The sequence below is a fragment of the Ovis aries genome, chromosome X (genome assembly GCF_016772045.2).
Source record: "Ovis aries strain OAR_USU_Benz2616 breed Rambouillet chromosome X, ARS-UI_Ramb_v3.0, whole genome shotgun sequence".
Classification (NCBI taxonomy): domain Eukaryota; kingdom Metazoa; phylum Chordata; class Mammalia; order Artiodactyla; family Bovidae; genus Ovis; species Ovis aries.
The window spans coordinates 101,467,720-101,492,292 of NC_056080.1; the positions used below are offsets into that span (position 1 = coordinate 101,467,720).

The 24,573-nt window shown below is 45.3% G+C and overlaps 1 protein-coding gene across 1 annotated transcript in view; it reads left to right on the plus strand.

Annotated features, from left to right (window-relative positions):
• Nucleotides 1-838: 838 nt before the first annotated feature.
• GPC4 (glypican 4) overlaps nucleotides 839-24,573 on the plus strand; it is a 106,791-nt gene continuing 83,056 nt past the window's right edge. Inside the window, exon 1 of the mRNA XM_027963675.3 lies at nucleotides 839-1,522. Within this exon, the coding sequence (XP_027819476.1) occupies nucleotides 1,363-1,522 (160 nt within the window). The 5' untranslated portion in view covers nucleotides 839-1,362. The remainder of the gene's footprint in view (nucleotides 1,523-24,573) is intronic.

A 24,573-nucleotide genomic window follows, 5' to 3' on the forward strand; every position in this document is an offset into this window, starting at 1 on the left:
AGGTCAACCCTGAATCTGCCAGCACGGACCCCCCGCCCCGCCCACGCGGCAGTTGGGGGTGGGGGGGTCCAGAACCTCCCGGTTTAGGGTTTGATTAGACTTGTAGCAGAACCAGCTTGGGGGTGGGGCAGGGGGTGTGTGGGTGGGCTGAGAATGCCAGCCAGATTTCCAAACAGGTGAGCACCATTTGATGGAAAGCAGGTCTGAGGAGGCCAGGTGAGGCTCTAGGGCCAGCTCGTAGTCACAAGTCCCTAGGCTGCCTGCAGCAAACAATGAGATTAATGCCAGCGTTTTCCATTCCCAGCCCAGGAGCTGGGTGGTGAGGGGCGTCCTCCTGGCTGCGGGGCGGCAGCGGGGGTGGGGTGGGGGGGAATGGATTGAGGAGGGTAGGTATGGAGACCAGAGGGCTCGGTCCGGCTTTGGCCCGCGGGCAGCGGGTCAGGGGGCCGCGGGCAGAAGGCCTAGGACTCGGACGTGGGTTTCAAGTCCCAGGCTCTCGGCCTGGTCCCCAGGGACTTGGGCCTTTCGACACGGAGAAGTTAGCCGGTCCTCTCCGGGTGGGGGGCGGCGGGCAGGCTCCCCGCCTCCCGGGAGGAGGGGAGGAGGGAGGAGCCCGGCGGGGCGTGTCGCGCGAGGGAGCGCCGCGCGCCCGGTGCGGCCCCCTAGGAAGTGGATTTGGTTGCTCCGGATCCAACCCCGCTTCCAGGTTTTCTGCCGTCCCGGCCCTGCGTGCTCCCGCCCGTCTCCGGCACCCCCCCCCCCGCCCCGCCGCCCGCCCCCTCCCCCTGAGTGCCGCCCGCTGGGCCAAGTTTGTCGAGCGTCGCCGCGCGCGCCGGCCAGTCAATCAGCGGTAAAGCTGAAGAGGGCACAGCCGCGCGGCCGAGGGCAGAGCGAGCCGAGCCGAGTCGAGCCAGCGGAGCGGACCAGCGCCGGGCAGCCCGAGCCGCGCGCCGCGAGCGCCCGCCGCCGCCCACGCCCTCCTCGGCCCCCGCGGCGCCTGCCACCTTCCCCTCCTTCCCCGCGCCCCTGTCCCGCCGCCGACCAGCTCGCCCAGGTCGCTGTCCCCGCGGAGTCCGGAGGTCACCGGCCCGCGCCTCCGCTCCCTCTGGGCCGCGCAGCGCCTCCACGAATTCCTCCTCCTCCTGCTCCCCGGGCCGGGCGCCTGGCACCGGGGACCGTTGCCTGACGCGCGAGGCCCAGCTCCACTTTTCGCCCCGCGTCTCCTCCTCCTGCTCTCCTTCTCCAACTCCTCCAACTCCCTCGCCCTCTGACTCCGCTCTCGAGCCCCTGTCTCCGAGCCCGCCCGCCCGCCACTTTCTGTCCGGTCCCAAAGGTGGGAGCGCGTCCGCCCCGGCCCGCACCATGGCACGGTTCGGCTTCCCCGCGCTGTTCTGCACCCTGGCCGCGCTCTGCGCCGCGCTGCTGGCTGCTGAGCCCAAGTCGAAAAGTTGCTCGGAAGTGCGACGTCTCTACGTGTCCAAAGGCTTCGACAAGAACGATGCCCCCATGCACGAGATTAACGGTAGGTGGGAGCCCCCGGGAGGCGAGCTCCGAGACGGGCACCCCGTGAAGGGGCCGCGGCAGCCCCCTTGCCCCGCCGGTCTCCGCGCCGCGGGACGCAGGTAGTCGAGACGGAGAAATGGACGGGCGCGCTGGAGCGAGCCCCGGTGCAGAGCGTGCCCCGCGGTGCGGCGGCCCCCGGTGCGCCGCGGGCGGAGAGGCATCCCGGAGTTGCCCGGTGTCACTCTCCCGCTCTGCTTTCATCCCCCACTCCCCTCCCACGGTCTCCCGGGTCCCAGGAAGCCCCAGAGGACTCTGGCCCGCAAAGTGCATGTCACCGGCTCCCTCGCCTTTTCCGGATTGAACTCCTTACTGGGCTCCCCGCTTTGTTGTCAGGGTGACTAGAGGTCGGGTGGGGGTGGGGGCCGCCAGTGAGGGGGGTTTCTAGAGCTTGCCAGAATCCCGGGGGCGCGAAACATGGAATTTGAGTTGATGTTTCATTGATTTTCTTTAAAATCTCCCCGCCTCTCTCCACTCCCCGCCTCTCCCACCCCTGACATGGATTAGGATTTTTAGTAGCTCCAGCGGCTTTAGAAGTGGCCTTTAAAAAGAAAAACGACTCTCCAGCCCTCCAAACCCTGACTTTTGGGAACTCTCCTGCTTTCCGGAAGGTGTTGGACGAGAAGGGTATCCCCCCCTTTCTTTTTTTCTCACCTCATTTTAAGGGTTAATTGCACTTTCAATTACAAACCTTTGAAAGGACTGATTACAGGAAACCTGAATCTCAGTTTGGAGATGGTTATGCAAATAGAGACGGTTTAGCCAGTGAAAAAGTTACCCGGATTTCGGCGCTGGGGATGCGTGGGTTGTTTGTGAAAGCCCTTCTCCGAGCGCCGGGGAGACAGGTTTGCGTCGGGTGTCCTTCGGCCTTCCTATCCAGGCGGGCGGCGGTGGCCGGGCGGGTCCCCTCTGGGTGGCACTCAAGCATTCGCAGAGAGGCCAACTGTTCCACATAGCCCCGCGGGCCGCGCCGGGGCAGGTAGCCTGTTCGCCCTGAGGGTTCAGAAAGAATCTCGAATCTAGCTGGCCGATGGCCAGCTTAACCTAACGGAGAAGTGAGCGATTCGAGCCCCGGGGGCCAAGCTCCATTCCGAACCTTTCATGGAAGTGAGCAGAGCGCGCCTTTGCCTCGCGGTGTTGGTCACCCGGGTGGGGCGGGCAGGGGGGCGGCAGCCCCAGAGGAAATACTGTAATTTCAACCAGGCGCTTCCAAAGACTTAGGAAGACTTGGGGGTCATTTTTTGGAAAGGGCTATTAATACCCTTGGAGATTAAGTGCAGTCATCAATTACACATAAATTACAAAGGTAATTGAGGGAAGTTGCTGGGCACTTTTAAGAGTGTGACCGGCATCTATCTAGAAATAGAACCCAAGAAATCGGTGGAGCAGCCTAGGAGCCCACGGCACCTGGGCAGTTATCAAGTAACTCGCACATTACTGATTAGAGACTGTTTGCCCTTGAGCTGCTTGTCTTTTGGGGAGCTCAAGTCTGTCTTCTCAGCGGGACGAGTTTATTGGCTGGAGAGCCCTAAAAAAGCCCTCTTTCTTTCCCCTCTCCCTCCCGCCCCTCTTGAAAAAGTAAAGTTAAGCCAGCAGCCACTGAAGCTTGGAGGCTCCACAGGTCAGACCTGGGGTCTTTGTGCTCTGCACGGTTTGGGCCCCGGGGCCCAGCGGAGATGATTGGCGTGAAGGTTACAGTTGTCATTCCCACGTTTTGAAGGGATAGATGCAGCGATGCACTTAATGGGGATGTGACAAGTTTTCTCTTCTGTCCATGCAAAACAGTATGTGCCTTTGAGGTGCACTGGAGGCGTTAAGGGAGTGGATGCTGAAATTGCCCTCCCCACCTTCTCAAGCTTTGCTCTGTGCAGCCTTGCAAGGGAGGGACATCTTTCCCAGCCAGCATCTCAGGAAAAAGGAAGTTTGCAGGGTGCTCAAGGACGGTGCTAGGTGTTCCCTTCGATTGTCATGGTCCCCAGAAAACACCTGAGGAATACTTTTGCATAGATGTTTCTCTGGACGTACCCCCCCTAAAGATAGGAGCGTTATTAGTGACCAGCAGCAGGAAATGGAAGCTAATGTGCTCACACCCAAAACATTTTATTCTTTTTGTCTTGTCCTTCATCTCCCTCCCAGGGCTGCTGCTTTTATTTCCCCTTTTGAATGACCTACTGGACTGCATTCTCCCAAGGAACAAAGGAAGTGCCTTTTTAGCTGGAATCCTTGGAAGACCACCAAGGACTTTAGCTCATGCAGTGCAATTTCGCACCACTTTCAACAATAACAAAAATGCATGACTGAATGGCTCAAAAATGTGGAGTGTTAGAGGCATTCATTTGAGTCTAGGACACTGTCACAACACAGACAGACCCAAGTAAATACCTTTAGATGGTCAGTATAGAAACAGGGGTAATCTTTACTATCACCCTGGTCTCTCCAGATGCCTACATTGTCCTTGTCTCCCCTATGCTCCACTCAGATAATTTTGGTCATTTGGGAGACCATAGTCAATGGGGTGATTTGAATGAATTAACTGCCAAGCACTTTCCTTGGTTGAGGCGGGAGGTGTGTGTATTTTCTTAAGTGCAAAAAGTCCGCGATTGTTTTCCAGGCAAAGGGTCACGGGCGTCTGAGTGCCTAGCCCCAGGCTTAGCCCAAGTTGAAGGTTTGATTCCCAACGGCCTTGCACTTGCCTTCTAGATGTTTGAACAGGCTTTGAGACTACTCCACGTTCTTAAGGACTCTCGGTCTTTTAAGATCATAATTAAGATAATTTGATGTGCTCTCAAGGGTGTCAGGGAACACATCAGACTGACAGGGCCTCCTACCTAGGTCTTTCTTGCATTGCCTATCCACTTGACCCCTGTACTTACCAAATAATGGGCAGCTCAGATGCCATGATCAAAAGAGATCTTTAACACAAAATATAGATTTTGATTCAGCTTTCAAAGGGCATACCTTCTGGAGCACATACTAGGTATGATTTTCCGTGGAGGCACTCAGCATTGTGGAGGCAGCAAAGAGGATAGGAGGGCTCTGCCACTAGGACCTTCCCAGGTAATAGGGAGATAAGCTGTGTATATACATGATGGGAATACAACATGGTGTGTGATCAGTACCATATGAGTGGTACAGGTGAGGAGAAAGGAGGGTCTGGGGAGTTCAGGGGAGAAGGGATTTGGGACTAGGGTATTAACTCACTAATGGTAGTTCAGTAGTTAAAAAAGAAAATATTTATGGTGAAAAGTTGTAAAATCTTAGCATTCTCATTGTGCCTCTCTCTATATGGACAAGATAAAGGACATGTAACAGTTGACATTTTATTACTCATCTAATCTTTGCTTGAAATTATCTTGAGGAGTGAACCAGTTTGGTTAGAAACCTTAAGCTTGCCAAGGTGAGATCGAAGGCTACCAAGGAGAACTTGGCATCATAGTTGTGATTTGGGAGCTTTTGCTTCCCTGTTCCCATTTGGGTTTATGACCAGCGCACCTGTGAGTGTGCTCGCAGCCTCATGCGTATATCTCCAAGGGAATCACATAAGCTATGCTAGGATTACGTGGGAGAATGTGTGTTGGAGAAGTAGGAATACTTTCTGCTATTGCATTGATTATTACATGTAAGACACACAGCATGTCTTCAAGGTTGTAATACCTCTTAAATACTTAAACTCTGTGGGTTAGATTTTGCTGAGAACTTGTGATTTTTCTCACCTGTCAGTATAGAAGTTATCCCAAGTTTCCCGGACATGCTCAGAAAAGAACTTAGGAAAAGTTCTAGCTTACGCAGCCCAGTCTCTAGTTAGAACATACAAATATAAAATGTTTGATTCAGCATAATTACTATTTTCCTTTTTGATTTGACTCACATTGGGTTGCATGCAATTTCAGGATTAGCTGGAGACTAGACTGAGGAATGAAAAAGGAAGTTTTCTTTTGTTGTCTCAACAAGGGAAGCAGCATCAGTGTTCATCTAAGTCAGTTGGCTCCTGAATAACATCATCTGTTTTAGCACTGAATTGGTTGCAATATATGTTTTCCAAAAATGCATTTTGGTCTGAGTGAAAAGATGGGTGGCTATTAAGTGCTTTCTCTGGGCCTGATCCTAAGCATGATCGTCCCAACTCCCATAGAGGGCTGGTTTTGAAAACATAGGCTATGAGAGAACCTATACTTGTGCACTCTCTGCGACCGCATGGGCTATAGCCCACTAGGCTCCTCTGTCCATGGGATTATCCCAGCAAGAATACTGAAGTGGGTTGCCATGCCCCCCTCCAGGAGATCTTCCTGATCCCAGGGATCAAACCTGTGTCTCCTGCATTGGCAGGCAGATTCTTTGCCACTGAACCACCTGGGAAGCCCATGAAAGAACCAGTAACTAACTAGTGAAAGATCATTATCACAACACTATGCTGATGCTGTACCCTAATGGAGACAATCTAATGTTAGCTGTAAATTGTATTTCCTGGGCCATGGGGAGCCAAAGATAGCTTCCGAGGAGGGGAATGTTATTAGTCACACTGTTTCTGGAAGATAACTAATGGCACTGGGAGTTCAGGGTTGGTGAGGCAAGGGGGATAAAGGTAGGGAGGCTGTTTTAAATAGTTCTTAACTGGTCTACCTGCCTCTTGTCTGTCCCCCTCCCCCATTCCATCCTTAGTCTCACCAGCTTCCTTTCCCTTCAGTGCTGTGAGTGGAGTCATTCCTCTGCTTTGAGCTTCCCTGGCTTCAAGCATCTCAGATGATTGTTTCATTGAGTCACTCCTGAACCCCCCAGGGTTATGTGCCTTCTTCTGAAACCCTGGCTTGAATCGGATCCATGGTCTTTGCACCCCAGCTGTCTTGTATCCTAGTTCATCGTGTGCGTAGGCACATGTGTGTCTTCTTGCCTCAGCTGTAAGTAAACCGAGGGCAAATGGCAGCTCCTGGTGTTTTGTGTGCCCAGTGGTCCCAGGTACAGGAGTGCAGTGAAGTATTTGTTAAACAGTTGTGTGTATGGTGGGAGCGGGGAGGGAGTCACATAGACAATTAGATTGCGTTGTCTGGCAGGACACCAGGGCAATCATCAGATTATGCTGCCTTGATAATAGATCGTCATCCCATGTTCTCTTGCTCTCCTGGGAAACTTTTAGGTCTAAACATTCTGAAAAGCAGTGAATGTAGAGTAAACCTCCTAGAAATGTTATTATAACTTGGAGACTGTTTTTATTTTTTGATGGGACTACTCATCTTTACCACTTCATTAATAACTGAGTGTCATACGGATTTTTCAGAAGGATTCAGAATTCTGATTTTCTTCCTGGTTTCTTTAAGAAACAAACAGTTGAGACCTGTGATTAGGCAATTTAAAGCAAATGGAGAAGAGTAATTGAACACCTTAGATTCAGCATATAGAGCTGTTTGATGCACATCAGTGACCTTTTAAAAAGAATCTTGTTTGTTGTCTTTACCAAGGTGAACAACACAGGCTTCAGAATATCGATAGTTTATATAAGCTGGGACTTCCCTGGCGGGCCAGTGGTTAGGACTCCATGTTTTCATTGCCAAGGGCCTGGGTTCAATCCCTGGTCAGGGCACTAAGATCCCACAAGCAATGCAGTGTGACCAAAAAAAAAAAAAAAATGTTTTTTAATATAAGCAGACACACTAAAATGTGAACAGGTAAAAACTAGCATTTTCAATTCCACTTGGTTAAACATCTGTTTCTTACTATAGAGAACATGAAAGTGCAGAACATTCATGAAGTGATTCCATCCTGGAGGTAATTTGAAATATTATATTTAATTTCTGATGCATTTAATTCAGCAATCTGGTGGGAGAGAAAAATCAAAGAGATCCATCAGCCAGGTATTCAACTTTTGAAAAAGAAACTCTAACAAATGTTAGAAATTAGGAAAAAAATTGAATGGAAGAGTTAAAAAAAAAAGTCAATAACCTCCAGGAAGCCTGGAAACTATGTAAAAACATCTTATTGGAAGCCCAGATAAATGTGTGCCAAACATCAAAAAGACCAGCTGCTTGGGGGAAGAAAAAAAGAACCCGGCATGACTAACTGGCAGAGTGAAAGAGGCTGCTTCAGGGAAAAAGGCATCTTTCACAAAATGGGAAGAGTTTAGGAAGTCCATGAGGTATAGCAGGGCAGGTACAAACTAGAAATTAAGTGAGTCGAAAGAGAATCGGAGGTGAGCCTTGCCAGGGACTTGAAAGAGGGCCCAGGTGATGATAATGGTGAAAAGCGTGGGCTAAGTGAGTCCAGCCTCTCAGAGGAAAAGCAATATGGCTTCTTTAAGGGGCAGCCATGCCTGATTAACCTCCCAGAGTTCTTTGAGAGAAAAGAATCAAGTGCATGCAGGGAAACAGACCTAGTTTAGACTGTCAAGAATTAAGCAATGGGATTCCAAGGCAGAGTATATTCAGGAAATTCATTTACTTTGGGATAGGTGAGAATGTTTGCTTCTTGAAAAAAGGAAAAGGGAAGGGAGGGGGAGAGGGAAGAAACCCCACTGTCCTAGGTAGAGTAGTTTACATAGAAAGACCATGGTTTCTTAGCAAGAGCAGGTCTAGCCTATCTCTGTGTCAAATTAGTTATTTGATCCCTTTGGTCAGGTTCTTTCACCTCCATTTGAAAAATGGGTGTGGGGTTGTTAGAAGACTGGATTACATCAGGGATTCTCAACCCTGGCCATGCTTTAGAACCACTTGGAGAGCTTTTAAAATCTACTAGTGCCTGGGCACTACCCCCAGGCCAATTAGATCATACTTTTTGGCAGTAGGGCTAGGTAAGTTTTCAATTTTTCTTTTCTTTTTTTCCTTTGGCCATGCTGCCCAGCACGTGGGATCTTAGTTCCCCTAGCAGGGGTTGAACCCTCACCCCCTTCGTTTGAAGCCCCTTGTAATTTTTTCAAAGCTCCTCAGTGGTTCTCATGAGCAGCCATGGTTGAGAAACAGTGCCCTAGATGATCTGAGGTCCCTTTCACTTCAGATTCTGTGATTTTGAATAAATAAATTTCATCATAAACTTAGAAGAGCGCTTTGATTGCGGTCCAGTGCATGCTTGTTTTGATTTTGGTTAACTTGGTTTTAAGAGAAGGATCTGTTAAACTTGGGGAAAATATTTTGTAGTCAAGATGCAAGTACATGCCATCACCAGTGATGCTTTGCTGATGGTTGAGAAATAAAGACTAGGACATTGAAAGTACTTTGGAGAGATTTAGACAAGAATCCAGCCTTGCTGTTGTTTATTGATTAAGTGTCAGTGTGCTGGGTGATACTTCTTCCCTTTATCTTTATTGGTAAAATAAAAAAAAAATCTCTTTATCCCTTACTTTAATGTCCTCTTTGCCATGTGTTTATTCTCTTCAAGTATCTTATCAAGAAATAGAAGTACAGTAAATCCCTAGGCTTCTGGCCGGCATAGTCATCCAGAACGCAGCTGGGAATGTGGAAGTAAGCAGAAAAGCTAAATGATGGAAACAGCTGTCATAAAGCCCATGCATTCTACTTGGAGAAAAGGCCTTCAGAAATTTATCATCCCCGATCATTGATTGAATGCCTTTTGTATCGAGCAGAATGCTAGGTGCTGGGGATTCAAAGATTTTGTTCAAAACCAGAATCCAGCTTTTTGGAGGCACTTATATTCAAATTTGGTAGATAGGATTTATAGGTAAGAAGATAAAAAGCTTAAGTTACCTTGCTTCCCAGTCCAAAACTGATTAAGAGTAGGTATAGGAGTAGCCAGTAGTGTCGGTTAGAGAGTGGATGGGTCAGAGGAATGGGTAAGTTTAGAGGCTTGATATCTGGGAGGACTGAGAGATGACAGTGTGAAACAGGTTGGGCGGCCAGAGGCTGAATAGTAGACCCAGAACTTGCTGATCCTTGGCAGTTGGAGCCCTATTAGGATGGGTGAATACTCAGAGACACCTCTCTAACCATTGAGGGCACTGGTATATTTCAGGGCAGTATTAAATAATTGTGTTTGGAATATTCTGATTTAAAACTTAAGAAAGTGTGTGTGTGTGTGTGTGTGTGTGTGTGTGTGTGTGTGTGTGTGTGTGTGTGTGTGTGTGTGTGTGTGTGTGTGTGTGTGTGTGTGTGTGTGTGTGTGTGTGTGTGTGTGTGTGTGTGTGTGTGTGTGTGTGTGTGTGTGTGTGTGTGTGTGTGTGTGTGTGTCTATACTGCATAGCTTATGGAATCTTAGTTCCCTGACCAGGGATCGAACCCACATCTCCCTGCAGTAAAAGCACAGTCTTAATCACCGGACTGCCAGAAAAGTCCCAGAAAGTATATTTTAGAAAAAGTGGATGCCTTCAAAATACAGAAATTGCCCTTGAAAGCATATGGCCTTTTTAGAGCACCTAGTTTCCCCACAGTGCTGGGTCAGTAAGGAGTCAATTCTGTGTGTCACTTTGTCGTTTTCTAGGGGGGAAAAAAAAGTTAAAGGCTGTGTATCTTTCTGACCCAGGGATCAAACCTGGGTCTCCTGCATTGCACACAGATTCTTTGCCATCTCAGCCACCAGGGAAGCCCATTAATAATTCAGGATTTACTCACGGTCAGAACTTTTGGTTGGTGATTTTGTTGCTCTGAACTTTTGTCTTCTAAGCCCCCTGGAACGTCCCAGGTAGATTTTGTTTTTATACTCTCTCCACCTGCTAAACTCACCTTGGGAAACTGACATTCTGACCTGAAGTCATCAAAGGCAAGGGTTGGTTTTGAGTTAGGGGTGACAGGTATTTTTTTTTAAATTTAATTGAGTGTAGATATTCCTTTTTCATCAGCCAGCTTTTCTTTCTTTTTAAAAATGTATTCTTATTTATTTTTGGCTGCGCTGGGTCTTCACTGCTGCACAGACTTTCTGTGGTTGGGGTGATCGGGGGCTACTCTCTAGTTGTGGCGTTTAGGCTTAGGGTACATAGGCTTCAGTAGTTGTGACACACCAGCTTAGTTGCCCCATGGCATATAAGATCTTCCCAGACTGGGGATTGAACTCATGTCCCCTGCATTGGCAGGTGGATTCTTTACCACTGGACCACCAAGGAAACCTGTGACAGGTTTAAATATGTGTATGTTGGTTTCGCTTGTAAACATTTACCAAGCTGAGTAAATGGATAATCATATATAAAGAAACAGTAGAAGTTAAGGACGGGGGTACTATATTAAAGGTGAGGACACATTGGAGGGTTCCCATCTCTGATGAGGTGGCTGTTTGAACCTTTAAAGAAAAAGAAGCCATTCCTGACGGATCACACGTGCTCTGAGAGGCTGTGTAGCTCCAGGTTCTATCACACTGCCTGGCACATGATAGGTGTTACAGAAATGTTTGTCGTTGACGAATAAGTTCAAGCGTGATTTGTGACTTTGGTAAATTCCTTCAAGGAATGAATATTTCTATTCATCCATCCCTTTTAATTCAATTAATTTTAACTATTTTAAAATTTCGAATACATTCAGTACTAGATGCCTAAGTGAGAAAAAGAAATAACCTTTTTTTAAAAAAACAAAAACCAACTTGTAGTGTTTATTTTTCAGTACGTCCAGAGATGGAAGCTAAGTATTTCATGTGCTTTGTTTTCATCCTGGTAGACAAATGGTTGCTGCTTTTTACATTGTCTTTTCCAGACATTAACAGGAGTTCCACGGTACCTGTCGAGGTGCTTCTAGAGAAAAACAACCATTGCTCCTGTTTCTTGCTTTGGCTTCTCAGCCTGGTGTTCATGTCCTTCCCCTTCTTCAGGCGGCTCAGGTTGGGCCCCAGGCAGGATTGCCTGTCTTTGTCTAGTCTAGCTCAAGGTCACCTGGTTCCCGCCAACCCCCCGGCCATTGTTTTCATGCCAGTCCTTTCTCCTCCCAGCTACTTTGTCTTTAAGCCTGGCTTCTTCTTGATGTTGGGTTTCTGTCTACAGGAGCAGCCTGGGAAGTGGTTTCTCTTGGACTGCAGAGGTTTCCTTAGTTCTCCAAACCCTTGACGTCGGCATCCCAGCAAGCATCAAGCCACAGGAAAAATTTTTTCCCTTTAGTTATTGTTTCTATTCCACCACCCGGGTTTGTCTCCATTGAGTTTTCAGTCTGGTGTTTGGTTAGAGATGAAAACAAAGCACTGTGTCCTTGCAAACTGCAGTGTGAAGCATGTGGTTAACAGTTACTACTTGCAATGGTCCAGCCTGAGTGGGAGTATCATTTTTCTTGGCAGTCACTTCACAGAAAGTCCTGCCTCTTTGGTGCCAGAATAAGCAGTCATTACATTCCTGACAATTTATAGTCAAATTATTATCTACTATTGTTAAAATTGCCTTAATTATAGAATATTTCCCCATGCGAAGATTTTAAAAAGCAATGCAAGACAACTTTTCACTGGTGTACTTCAGAAATGGTCCTTAAAAATCACTTGCTGACTAGAAGGTCAGAAACTATGATGAGGAATAGTTTTTTGTGTGTGTTTATGGGGAGACTTTTTTTGTCTTAAGGGGAGGTGTGTGGTGGGTTCACTTTAAACTGAATCTGAGCTAAATGCCCCCAGCTGGCTGGTTCATTAATATTCTGCCTTGTTTATCCTCAGTTTGGAACTAATGTTTTTTTTTTTCCCTGCCCCTTCAGGTCCCATGGGCCTGGATACATTCTGGGAGGAAGGCTCTACTGGTGGGAGGTGGATTGACCATTAAGCCATGTGGCGATGGGAGAAGATGGTCTTGTAACTTTCAGTTCAGAGGGCAAATGAAGAAACCAGAACCTTCCAAAATAAGAGACTGTCCATTTCCTTGTGATCAGCACACAGATTGAGATGACTGTGGGAAATGTTTCTGTTTAGATTCTTTCAGAATCTCTGCCTTTGGGCTCTGCTTTCAAGATGTATCCAAGAATCTGTCTTCGTCTTTACCACCCCGATAACTACAGTCCTGATCTCATCCCCCATCACTTCTTCCCTGGATTATCACAGTTGGCTTGACACATCTCTGCTCTGGCTCTCACTCCCTCCTCCTCCCCATCAGTCTATTCCCAGCACATCAGCCAGTGTGATACTATTCTGTTAAACCTCACTGGGATCTTATCACTTTTGCTCAAAGAGCTCCAGTGACTCCCCTTGCCACCCACACGGAAAGCCAGAGCTTAGGGAGCCTTACAGGGTCTGCCTCTTGCCCCCTCCCATGCCAGATGGTACTGTCTTCTTTGTGTTTTTTGTTGTTGTCTCCACATGCTGGTCTGTCTTCCTTCTGGGTTTTGCTTACCTGTCACCTTCATGGGGAAGTCTTTCCTGACTTCTGTCAGGAACTAGAATGCCCACCTCCACATAAACTTTGTCTCTCTCCCTCACTGCTCTATTCAGATCTCACAATCTGACCCGAGGGCAGGGACTTTGCCTCTTTAGTCACTGTCCTATCTACACCTGGTGTCTAGCACATTGCTTGGTACTTGGGTGTTCACTGAATAAATGAATGCATGAGTGAGTACTCCTGGTAAGTAGCATGCGGTTTACCCTCCAAAAGCCTTTTCCTAAGAACATCCTACTTGTGAGTGTGAGGCTACTACATACCTTACCCTCCCTCTGTAGAAAGAGAGTGCCTAGGCTAAAGGTTTATTTAACAACTGTTTACCAAGTGCCTCTGAGTTGAGGGGCATCATTCTGGGCACTGGGGGTAAGGCAGCCACTAGTGCCTTATACAGTCCTGGCCTCACACGCATGGGGCTCACGGTCTCGATGAGGCGACTGATATTGACTTGACAAATCTCCAAATCAGTATCTAGTGACAGCTGTGATAACTTCTTCCAAGGAGAAGCCCTTGGGCTTGGGTGAATGATGATCAGAGTGAAGCAGAGTGTTTTGGGACTTTTGAACCTGCACTTAGGCCCATAGGGCTCTTCTCACTTCCTAGGAGGTGTGTGTTTTACACCATCACACCCCGCCCCCCCCCCGACACATACACTTGAATGGCAGGGTCTTGAAATGTAAGTCTGCAGCACTTGGGACAGCACGGGGGAGATGGGGCTGCATTAGCACTCTTCTCTGGTTTTGTCCCTTGGCCATCACTTTAGAGTCAGAGTTTCCGTGGCACCAGGAAATGCAGAGAACTCTGTGTCACTTTGCACCATTGTCTTCTGTCCTCGGCGTGCTCTGCAGAGGAACCACTAGACACTCTTGAGTACTGAACCCTCCAGGTTTCTGTGAAAGCTCAATGTCCATTCTTAATCCTGTAGAGACCACAGAAGTGCAAGTTAAAAACATTTACTGAAGTATAGTTGATTTACAATGTTGTATTTAATTTCTGTTGTGCGGCAAAGTGACTCAGTTATACATATTCTTTTCCAGTATGGATTATCACAGGATGTTGAATATAGTTCCCTGTGCTATACAGTAGGACCTTGTTGTTTATCCATCCTATATATAATAGTTTGCATCTTGTTTTTGTTGTTCAGTCTCTCAGTTGTGTCTGACTCTCTGACTCCATGGACTGCTGCACACCAGGCTTCCCTGTCCTTCACCCAGAGTTTTCTCAAACTCATGTCCATTGAGTCAGTGATGGTATCTAACCACCTCATCCTCTGTCGTCCCTTTCTCCTTCTGCCTTCGATCTTTCCCAATAAGTCAGCTCTTTGCATCAGGTGGCCAAAGTATTGGAGTTTCAGTCTCAGTCTTTCTAATGAATATTCAGGGTTGGCTTCCTTTAGGATTGACTGGTTTGATATTATCTAAGCTTTTTTGACATTATCTGTATCTCATTGTGCCTCCGTCACGTCTGACTCTTTGCGACCCTGTGGACTGCAGCTTGCCAGGCTTCCCTGTCCTTCACTATCTCTCAGTTTTCTCAGATTCATGTCCATTGAACCATCTGCTAATCCCAAAGTCCCAATTCTTCGCTCAGAAACCCCTCCCCCTTGACAAGTCCATTTTCTATATTTGTGTTTGTTTTTGTTTTGTATATATGTTTGTTTGTGTTGTATTTTAGATTCTACATATAAGTGATATCTTATGGTATTTGTCTGGCTTATCTCAGTATGATAACCTCTAGGTCCATCCATGTTGCTGCCAATGGCATTATTTCATTCTTTTTAATGGTTGAGTAATATTCTGTGTGTGGGGGGGCGGAGGGGGTGCTTCCCTGGTGGTTCAGTTGGTAAAGAATCCATCTGCCAAGCAGGAGATGTAGGTTTGATCCCTGGGTCAGGAAGATCCCCTGGAGAAAGAAATGGCAATCCACTCCAGTATTCTTGCCTGGGAAATTCCATGGACAGAGGAGCTACAGTCCATGGGGTTGCAAAAGAGTTGGACATGACTTAACAACTAAAGCAACAACAAATGTGTGTGTGTGTGCGCACATCTTCTTTATCCATTCATCTGTTGATGGATGTTTAGGTTGGTTAGATTTCTTGGCTATTGTAAATGGTGCTGCAGTGAATATAGGGGTGCATGTATCTTTTCAAATTAGTATACTGTTGTCTGGGTATATGCCCAGGCATGGCATTATAGGATTATATGGCAACTCTGGGGCTTCCCTGGTAGCTTAGATGGTAAAGAACCTGCCTACAGTGTGAGAGACCCAGGTTCGATCCCTGGGTCGGGAAGATCTCCTGGAGAAGAAAATGGCAGCCCACTCCAGTATTCTCGCCTGAAGAATTGCATGGACTGACCATGTGATTGCAAAGTCAGACACCACTGAGCGACTAACACTTTTCACTTTTTCACGTCAACTACTAGTTTAAGGAACCTCCAGACTGTTTTCCATAGGGGCTGCACCAATTTACATTCCAGTCAACAGTGTATGTGGGTTCCCTTTTTTCCACACCCTCTTCAGTATTTATTATTTGTAGACTTTGAAGTGATGGTCATTCTGACTGGTGTGAGGTGGTGCCTCATTTTAGTTTTGAATTGCCTTTCTGTAATAATTGAAATGCTAGGGTTTTTTTTGACCAAGTGGCTCAGAACAAAGCCCCCTGGCCTCATGGTGACTGTTCCAGTAGAATTCTGGTTCAGCAGAAATGGATCTGATGCTTCTGCCAGTCGGCAGCAGGATTCCTTACCTCTGCAGGCCTTTATGAATGGCAACCAAGTGTGCATGTCTCCCTGGCTGTGTGTGTGGGTGGTGGGGGTGGTGAGCGTGGAGGCTGGCCAGGAAGATAGGATTGTAAGCAAATGCAGTCTGAGTGATAAGTGTTCCCTGCAGTTATCAAGGGAACAGAATGGGAAAGAGCCTTTCCTGCCATACACCGTGCCCCTCAGAACAGGGTTGACTCCATTTCAGAGTTTGATACTATTTTATTTTTAAAAAAATTGAAATAGGATTGATAGTTTTCAGAATTTTGGATGAGTGCTCTGGATAAAAATAGGGCCTTATTTTTGTTAGTATGTTCAGAAATTCCAGGCTCTAATGAGGGACCCTGAGGCTGAATTACGCATAGGCACCACCTTGCATGCTTGATAGTTTCACGTACTGGTATACAAGTAGTCATGAGATCCCAATATTACCAGTGTTTTGCAGTGAACTGACTGTATCTCTAGTAAATAGGTTGTATGCAAGGACCAAATCTTGTTTAGATATGCAGATTTACGTGTGCCCTATTTTATATATGGATTAAAATATGAAGCTTTTGGTATATGTCCTATTCTAAATAATATAGGCTTGCACTGTCACTATATAAGAAAAAGTTGCCTGATTAAAAATAGACATAAGCATTTTGTTTCTTGTTGTCCAAGCAAGCAAATGGTTCATATGCTATGAAGTACTCATGGTGTGGACTAAGATATGTAGGTTCATGTTGAGGCAAACCAATCATTAGCTCTCTAAGCATAGCTTTACCTTTAGGGAGAAGTGATTAATTGTCTCTGCTTTTATTTTAAAACAGACACAGCATGGACCGTTTTCGCCAATAACCTAGTGTTTCTCTTGGAGCCCGGAGATTTTCTCTTGGTTCCTTCTAAGTTTTAGAATGAGAGATTCTGGGATGAAGGAAGCTGAGGCTAAGCTTGTTTATCTCTGCTGGGTCTGTAATAAAAGGGTTTGCTAAGCTAATGAATAAGTACATTAGGAGATGTTTGACACCTGCAGAGGGGAAGGGAGTTATCACCAAACACCTCAAGGACAGCCATTTTCATTGAGACCATTGTGTTCATTACAAATACGTCTGTTTATTGAAGTAGGTCTCTAAGTTGCTTTAAAACTTTGGTGGGGTTGGGGTGGGGAGAAGTCACCTTGTGTTGAAAAAGTGATAAGTCTGCGTTTCTTTAAAATATTGTATAATTCAACCCATATTCCCTCCAATTAGTCAAATCTATAGAAGGCATTTCTATAATTGACCATAGCAACATGAGTGACTAATGGCAGTTCTGCTGTTAGGGTAGGATATTTGTTTTCTTTCTTGAAATCCCAGCAGCTGTTGTATCCTCAGAGTTTGCAGAAGGGAAAAACAGCCCCCCAAATTGAGATGTGTTTTTCATGTGAGAGGAATGCAAGCTGATCACTAAGAATAAAGGGAAATGATTGCATTGGCATAGTTATTAATTTCAGAAATGTCTTTGAATCTGTGCTATATGCTGGAGTGTTATGCCAGAGCTTTGTGGCTTCCTGGGGTGACATTTAAGAAGTTTAAGACTTAGATTGTGTATTTTGCCAAATATAAATTGCCTCTAATATTAAGTGTTTTTCTTAACAAAAATTGGTTGTAAAGGAATTTTTCACCATTTTCAGTTTATTTGATGTGTGATCAAACCCTCAATTTTTATCATAGTGTATGTTTAGTAGTAGACACTCTTGTGGGAGAAAGAATGCCAACTGTAGACAGCTTCCTAAAGGTATGTCACTTATGATAGTCATTCTTGGAAATGAGGGACAATCTTGATCATTAATTTTAAAAAGGAAGAATAGGGACTGCCCTGGTGGTCCAGTGGTTAGGACTTTGCTTCTGCTGCAGGGGGCATGGATTCAATCCCTGGTTGGGAAACTAAGATCCTGCAATGCTGCACAGAGTGGCCAAATAAATAAATAAAAACCTTAAAAAAAGGAAGTATAGGGCATTTTATTCCAGCTAAATGTAAAATGCTGGCAATTTCTTTTAATAGCACATCACTCTAGTATGTTTCTTGGTTCTATTGAATTCTGTCCACTGAAGCAGTTGACTTTGTGCTTTTGTTCCTTTTTAAACAATTTATTGTAACCTTGATGGGACCTTTCTGACCTCCTTTCTCTTCTCTTCCTTTCCTAATATTTGTTTTGTTTAATCAGTCAATATTGATATATTTTCCCATTAAAAAAAAGAAAACAGCCGAGAAGAGGCTAACATGATTTCATCAGCTTTCTAATTGCTTTACTAATGGGAATCTGTTGGTCCCTTCAACATCAAGGGTGCAGTTTTAAAAGGAGCTCGTGACCGATTCTTCAGCCATATGTCTTTACTTTTTAAAAATCTGGCAGGGCCTGAAATTTTGAGAAGTCATGTCATTTTCTTCCAAGGCTTTAAAATTTTAATTGTAAAATAAATCCTACCTACTTAAGATCATTTAATCCATATTCAGTAAGATTCCTACAAGCATAGTGATCATTATTATTTTAGTTACAATAGATAGCATATACTGAGTACTCGCCTTCGGTCTTTTTAGAAAGCATTATGTAGATTAACCCATTTTATATAAATAAAATAAAAAGACACATGATGGAAGGAGAGGGGAATAAGGAATTCTAAGAGAGAGGCTTATGCCAGTGAATGGGCAAGCTGATAGGCTTTCTAGGTAGCTTTTATCAGCCAGTGGGAATTTGCTGTATGACTCAGGGAGCTGAAATCAGGGCTCTGTGACAACTTAGAGGAGTGGGATGGGGTGGGAGTTGGAAGGAGATTCAGGAGGGAGGGGACAGATGTATACCTATGTTGATGTATGGCAGAAGCCAACACAATATTGTAAAGCGATTGTCCTTCAATTAAAAATAAAGACAAGAAAAAAAATATAAATCCAATCACATTGAGAAAAAGAAACCTGACAGTTCTTAAGGCAATACATTTCCTTGTTGTTACTAAACCTAGAAAGAATTTATTATATAGGTTCTTAAGTAAAAGACATCAAACAGTATAATAATCAGTGTTGTCAACATGATTTCATTTCTTGTACTGATCTCCCATAAAACCCCAAGAAACAACATTTGAGAAATTCAGTCTGGCTTTTGATCCATGGGATTATCTTTAGTTGAAAGAATTCAACTCTTCTATCATTCTAGATAACTGCTTCCTTTTCGTGTATGAATTCATATCTCTTGGTTTCTGAGTCAGAGCTCTCCTGTAATGGCCCCCTGATAGCAGCTATTACAACCACCTGAAATGTTCAGAAAACCAGGAAGAGTTACACACCAAGGGAAGTGAGAGCCTGTGGGCTGAAGCCACTTTAGATCTAGGGATTGAAACCATTTGAGGGAAGGTGGACAGCATCTTTGATTCTTCAGCCATTTTCCTTCTCCCTGTCCTGATTGACTCTGCTCTTAGGACTTTGTACCTGGCCCTCAGAATTGTCACAGCGTCATTTGATCTCCAGAAGTGAAAGTGTTAGTCACTCAGACGTGACTGACTCTTTGTGACCCCATAGATTGTATCCCGCCAGGCTCCTCCGTCCATGGAATTCTCCAGGCAAGAATACTGGAGTGGGTTGCCATGCCCTCCTCCAGGAAATCTTCCCAACCCAGGGATCGAACCCAGGTCTCCCTCATTGCAGGCAGATTCTTTACTGTCTGAACCACCATGGAAGCCCATTGGTCTCCAGAGATACTGTTTATAGTAGGCTAAATTTTTTCCAATTGAAAAGATGGTATGACAATAATAATAAAGAGTAACTTTTATGTCCTTTTCACATCATAGTTCAAACCCTCTTCACATGAACACGTTTTTATGTGATTGAAATTATAGTGCTTGGTGTATCTGCTGTTTTTCTTCCAGTTTTATTGAGGTATCATTGACATACAGTATAATGATGTTATTTATATATACCATGAAGTGATTATCACAAATTTAGTGAACATTCATCATCTCATGTAAATATAACATTAAAGAAATAGAAAAGAACTTTTTCTTATGAGAACACTTAGGATTTACTCTTTTAACAACTTTTATATATAATATACAGCTATCATGCTGTACACTACATCTTTAGTACTTACCTTATAACTGGACATTTGTACATTTTGACCACCCTCATCCAATTTGTCCTGTATCTGCTACTTGAAACAGAACATGGAAAGTGCTTCTGTAGCTCTATACAGTGCAGATTTGCTAATGGCCACATAGATGTCTGTGGAGTTGATGCACCTGAATCTTTTACCTATGCCATGCGACTGTGTAGTTATTTTTGGCGGTTTGTAGATGCACGTGTTTATGTGTGTTGGGTATTACATTGAACGCAACAGTGATCATCTACATACCTATGTGTTTGGCTTCTGTTGAAGAACTTCCTTCAGTTAAATTTTATGTAAATCTGTTTTTTTTTTAAAAAACTTTCAGAAAGCTTGGAGGAAAAAACCCAGACACATTCCTCTGGTGTTTAAAGCCTTTTGGCAGCACACACCAGACTCCTCTGTTTCAGGTGTGCAGGGAAGAGAGGAGAGAGGAAATCTGAGATTTAACCTAGGGACTTGGTCATTACTGACACTTGGTCAGCTCTAAGAGTTCAGTTTATTCCAGCATTTCCCAGATGCACTCTCTCAGCTCTTGTCAGGAACCTACATGTACTTTGCTTCCTAAAAACGTAGTTCAGCAATATTTCGAGAAACAGTTCAAATGTTGGCTGGTCGGGGGATGGCGATTAAACCTGAAGGAGAGTATGGATTTTTTGCTTGCAGGGCATTTTTCTGTGGTTCTTATGCCCTTTGGAGGAAAGTTTCCCACATGTTTGTGCGTGATATTTTAAAAAAAGGTATTTGGGGGGGAACCCAAACAAAACCCATTCTAAAAACATTTGTCGTCTAAACAGAACTTCCTAGAAAGCAGTGCCATTGTTTCTCAAAAGAGGGGCTCGTAATAACCCTCCTTCTCACTGCTCTCCCAGTTTTTGACAATGAAAAGATTTTATGACTATTAGTCGTGAAATGGCTTACTTCAGCTTCTTATTCTTTATGGAAAATAACTTTGCTATGCCTAGTGTCTGTCTCTGGTCAAAGGGCGTTTCCTCTGTCATTGGCTTCCACGGTTTGTCTGCTTTCAGCTTTGCTTGGGAGGGTACAGTCTCGCCTTTTAAATTGTCAGCTTCATCTTTTATCTTTCAACAGGTCCTGGAAGAAAAATCATCCAACGGCTTCTTTCCAGGGTCAGTTTTTGAAAGATCCAGGGCTTGCTTTATTTTGACAGGTGGCTGGTGAAAGAGGTGCTTACAGGGTGGGGTAAAGAAGGAGGGGCGTCTAAGTGCAGGAAGAGAATGGTTGGCTGTTGCTTCTGGGGCTTTCTGACACAGCGGCGAGTAATTATGATGCTCTTTCTCCTCAATGGGGCGTTGAAGGAGGAGTTTGCCAACAAGTCCTCCAGTTGGAAGACAGCTGTACCCTTTTTAGAACCATTTTGGGGTCTTTGGGAACAGAATTAGGATCTGTAGAAGATGCAACTGTGTAGATTAATTGGCTGCAGTGATGCACAGGAGTGATGAATCATTCAAAAGGTGTCCTTCTCCCGAGGACCTGTCACTTAGGATCAGTCCCAGAGGCCAGGCCAGCATGGTATCTCAGGTGGTCTCAACGACCCTGGTGTTCTGGGATATCTTCCAGTGGTGCTGACTTGCTTTAGCCACGCTTACTTTAGTTTATAGCACCCCTGGGGATGGCTAATTACTGACTGCCCACTGGATAAGGTAGTGCCTCTTTGTTATAACTGAAGCAACTCCCCAGGTCATTTAAATTTGGGTTATTTGTAACTTCCAGAGATTGCCACTTATAGGGTTCATGGGTCTTTGTGATGTTTGAGACGTTAGACCAACATGTGGATTCCTTACATCTTCTTTCCTGTACCAGACTGCCCTCACCCCTCTTCCCACTCTACATCCGACTCTTATCACTTCAGCTTCTCTTTCCTGAGCCATCAGTTCAGTTTATGTCTTGTTTCATTTGCACAACTCAGAATTATACAACAATATTTCAGGTGGTTGGAGGAAAAGGAGGAGAGTATTTTCTTTTTTGATTCCTACAGCCTCCCTAAAACAGGAACAGTTTTATTTTTGGTGTTTTCGACTACATTTAACAGATTAAGTCCTGTTAATAATTAAGAACAAGATGTAAGATGTAAACCGGTCTAAAAAATTAACTAGTAAAACAAGTGAAGCTCAGACAGTTCAGAACTGAAAGGATTCGAGATCCAGGAGGTGCTTTTTCAGACCCCCTTTTCTTGCTCTAGGCCAGTTCAGGCTTCCAAGTGGCTTCGTGGGAGGATACAAAGTGATCAGTTGGGGTGAAAGGAGGGAGCAGAAGATGGTCCATGTTGCCTTTTTGTACTAGAATACTGTGATAACAAAGGCCTCTTGGAAAGAGGGCCATCTGCTGAGGCAGCATAAGCCTTCTATCATGAAGGAGGATGCTTGTTACCTGGGGTTTTAGGAATTCACTGTAAATTAAAGAGTCTTGATATTAAAGAAGATGGCTCAGTTTCCTAAGTGAAGGCAGGTGCTGGCAACAACAGTAATAATAAATTTTTTTATGGAGAGGTTTCAAGAAACTTGACAGTATGCTTTTAATGGCTTTTAATTCCTTTGCTGACCTTTCTGGAAGTTCTAAGGTATTTCATTATGCTATTCAATTTCAATATTTACATTAGACTTTAAGCCAATTTGTTTGGTTTGATTTTTTTCCCCTAAGTGGACACAAACTATAACATAAGCACAGAAATATAGCACTGCCAGGCAGGAGAGAGCCTTCCTTGGACCATGTGTGACTCAGGAAGCCTGGGTCCTGTGCCCTGTTTGGCCCCTGACCAGCAGGGTGATGGGCATTCAATAACTCATCATATCAGGGCCTTGTTTGTCCCTGGGGTTCATTAAAGGAGGGCATTTAACTAGATGATCCCTAAGATCCTTTCCAGCTCTGATACTCTATATTTCACTGCAGATGTGTTGAGAGCTGATGAGATGATCTGGAAAGATGAGAGGAATATGAGGAAAGCCCTTTCCTCATTGCATATGTATTCTTGAGTACAATAAAACCTTGAAATGAGCAGTTCTGGGTAAATGAGCTTTCTGAATGGTTTTTGTCTCCTTGCTCGCTGTCAGCTGTCATTCTGTACCGCTGTCAGCATGCCCGCTTTTAGCAACTCCTGTCCATCCCCCCCCCCCCGCCCCAACCCCCGTCTTGGCTGCTTCCCTTGTGGTCTTAGGAACCATAGCATTAACGCTCATCAGGACTCTGTGCCAAGTAAGCATACAGAAGCCATGGGGGGAGGGCCTCTCCTATGACCCTAGCCCATGGACTTTGGCCGATCAGAGCCTTTGGAGGCTTATTTTTAGGTTCCAGATAGGCTGTGTGTCACTCTATCACTGTTTGTCTCAGGCTAGACATTAGTGTAGTTAATAATCACATTTCTTCTCTAAGCTAACTAATAAGAGTAGGTGGATGAGAGGAGGCTAGGATGCACTGAGACTGGAAAGGGGCTGGGAAGGCAATGTGTATCCCAGGGCCTAGCCAGACGGCTCATCTTGTAAAAGATCAAAAAAGTGGTTTGGAGAGGGAAGTAAGTCACAAAGAGAAAAACAAATTGTGTATGTAAAAACACATATATATGGAATCTAGAAAAATAGTACTGATAAACCTGTTTGCAGGGCATGAATAGAGATGCAGACATCGAGAACTGACTTGTGGCAAGACACACAGCAGGGGAAGGAGAGGGTGGGACGAACTGAGAGATTAGCAGTGATATATATACACTACCGTGTGTAAAATAGATAGCTGGTTGGAAGCTGCTCTACAGTGCTCTGATGACCTGGGGTGGGGCGCGATGGAGAGGTGGGAAGGAGGCTCAAGAGGGAGGGTATATATGTACGCGTGAGTGCGTGCTAAATTGCTTCAGTCGTATCTACCTCTGTGACCCTATGGACTGTAGCCCGCCAGGCTCCACGGTCCATGGATATTCGCCAGGCAAGAATACTGGAGTGGGTTGCCGTGCTCTCCTCCAGGAGACCTTCCTGACCCAGGGATCGAACACTGTGTCTCCTGCAGCTCCTGCATTGCAGGCAGATTCTTTACTGCTGATTCACTGGGAAGCCCTGTAAAGTAATTACCCTCCAATTAAAAACTTAAAAAATTTTTTTTAAAGACAAAAAAAGTGGTTTGGGGTGAAGAGCTAGGCTAAGGAGCTATTTGAGAAAGTTGGAGTCACGTAGCTTGGATGCTTGGATTCTAAAGAGAAACATGCCCCAGGCGTGCCTCTCTGCTTGAAGCAGGATGCTGGCAAGCGCAGGCTGCCCCAGCAAATGTGTGTATGTTCAGGGTTTGCTTGTCTGGCTGGTGCCTGGAATGTTTCATGCGAGCTTCTGAAAGGCCACAGACATCTTGCTCCCTGTGACTCAGGGCGTAGTCCCAGAGTGGGAGTTTGAATCAAGTTAACCCTTCAGCAAGTTCAACGACTAGGCATTAACATCCCGATATGCTTCCTTATTCTGAAGTCAAAGGATTCATCATTATGGCACAGTAGCATACATAACCCACAGTCGAGGGTGCTAGCCACACAGTGTATTTTGTGGTCACTGTTTCTGCACAATGAAGTCTCTGCATCTCTCTCAGACCTTTGCATCCATTTTCTCTGATACGCACAGTTGGATAGCTCTTCTGCTTACCCGTAGCATTTTGTGAGGAAGAAATAGAAGGACGAATGAGTGGATATTAGAATAATGAGTATTCATTCACTTATTCTGTAAGTGTTTATGCAACATCGTCTATGTGCCCAATTAAGTGGCAGTTACTAGGAATATAAAAAGACTGCATCTCAGTCCTCAAGGAAATAATCCTCACCTATTAAAACTGGCTATCAGTTTTATTACTTCTCCAGGTCTGGAAGCTCCTTGAAGTCAGGCACCCTGTCTTGC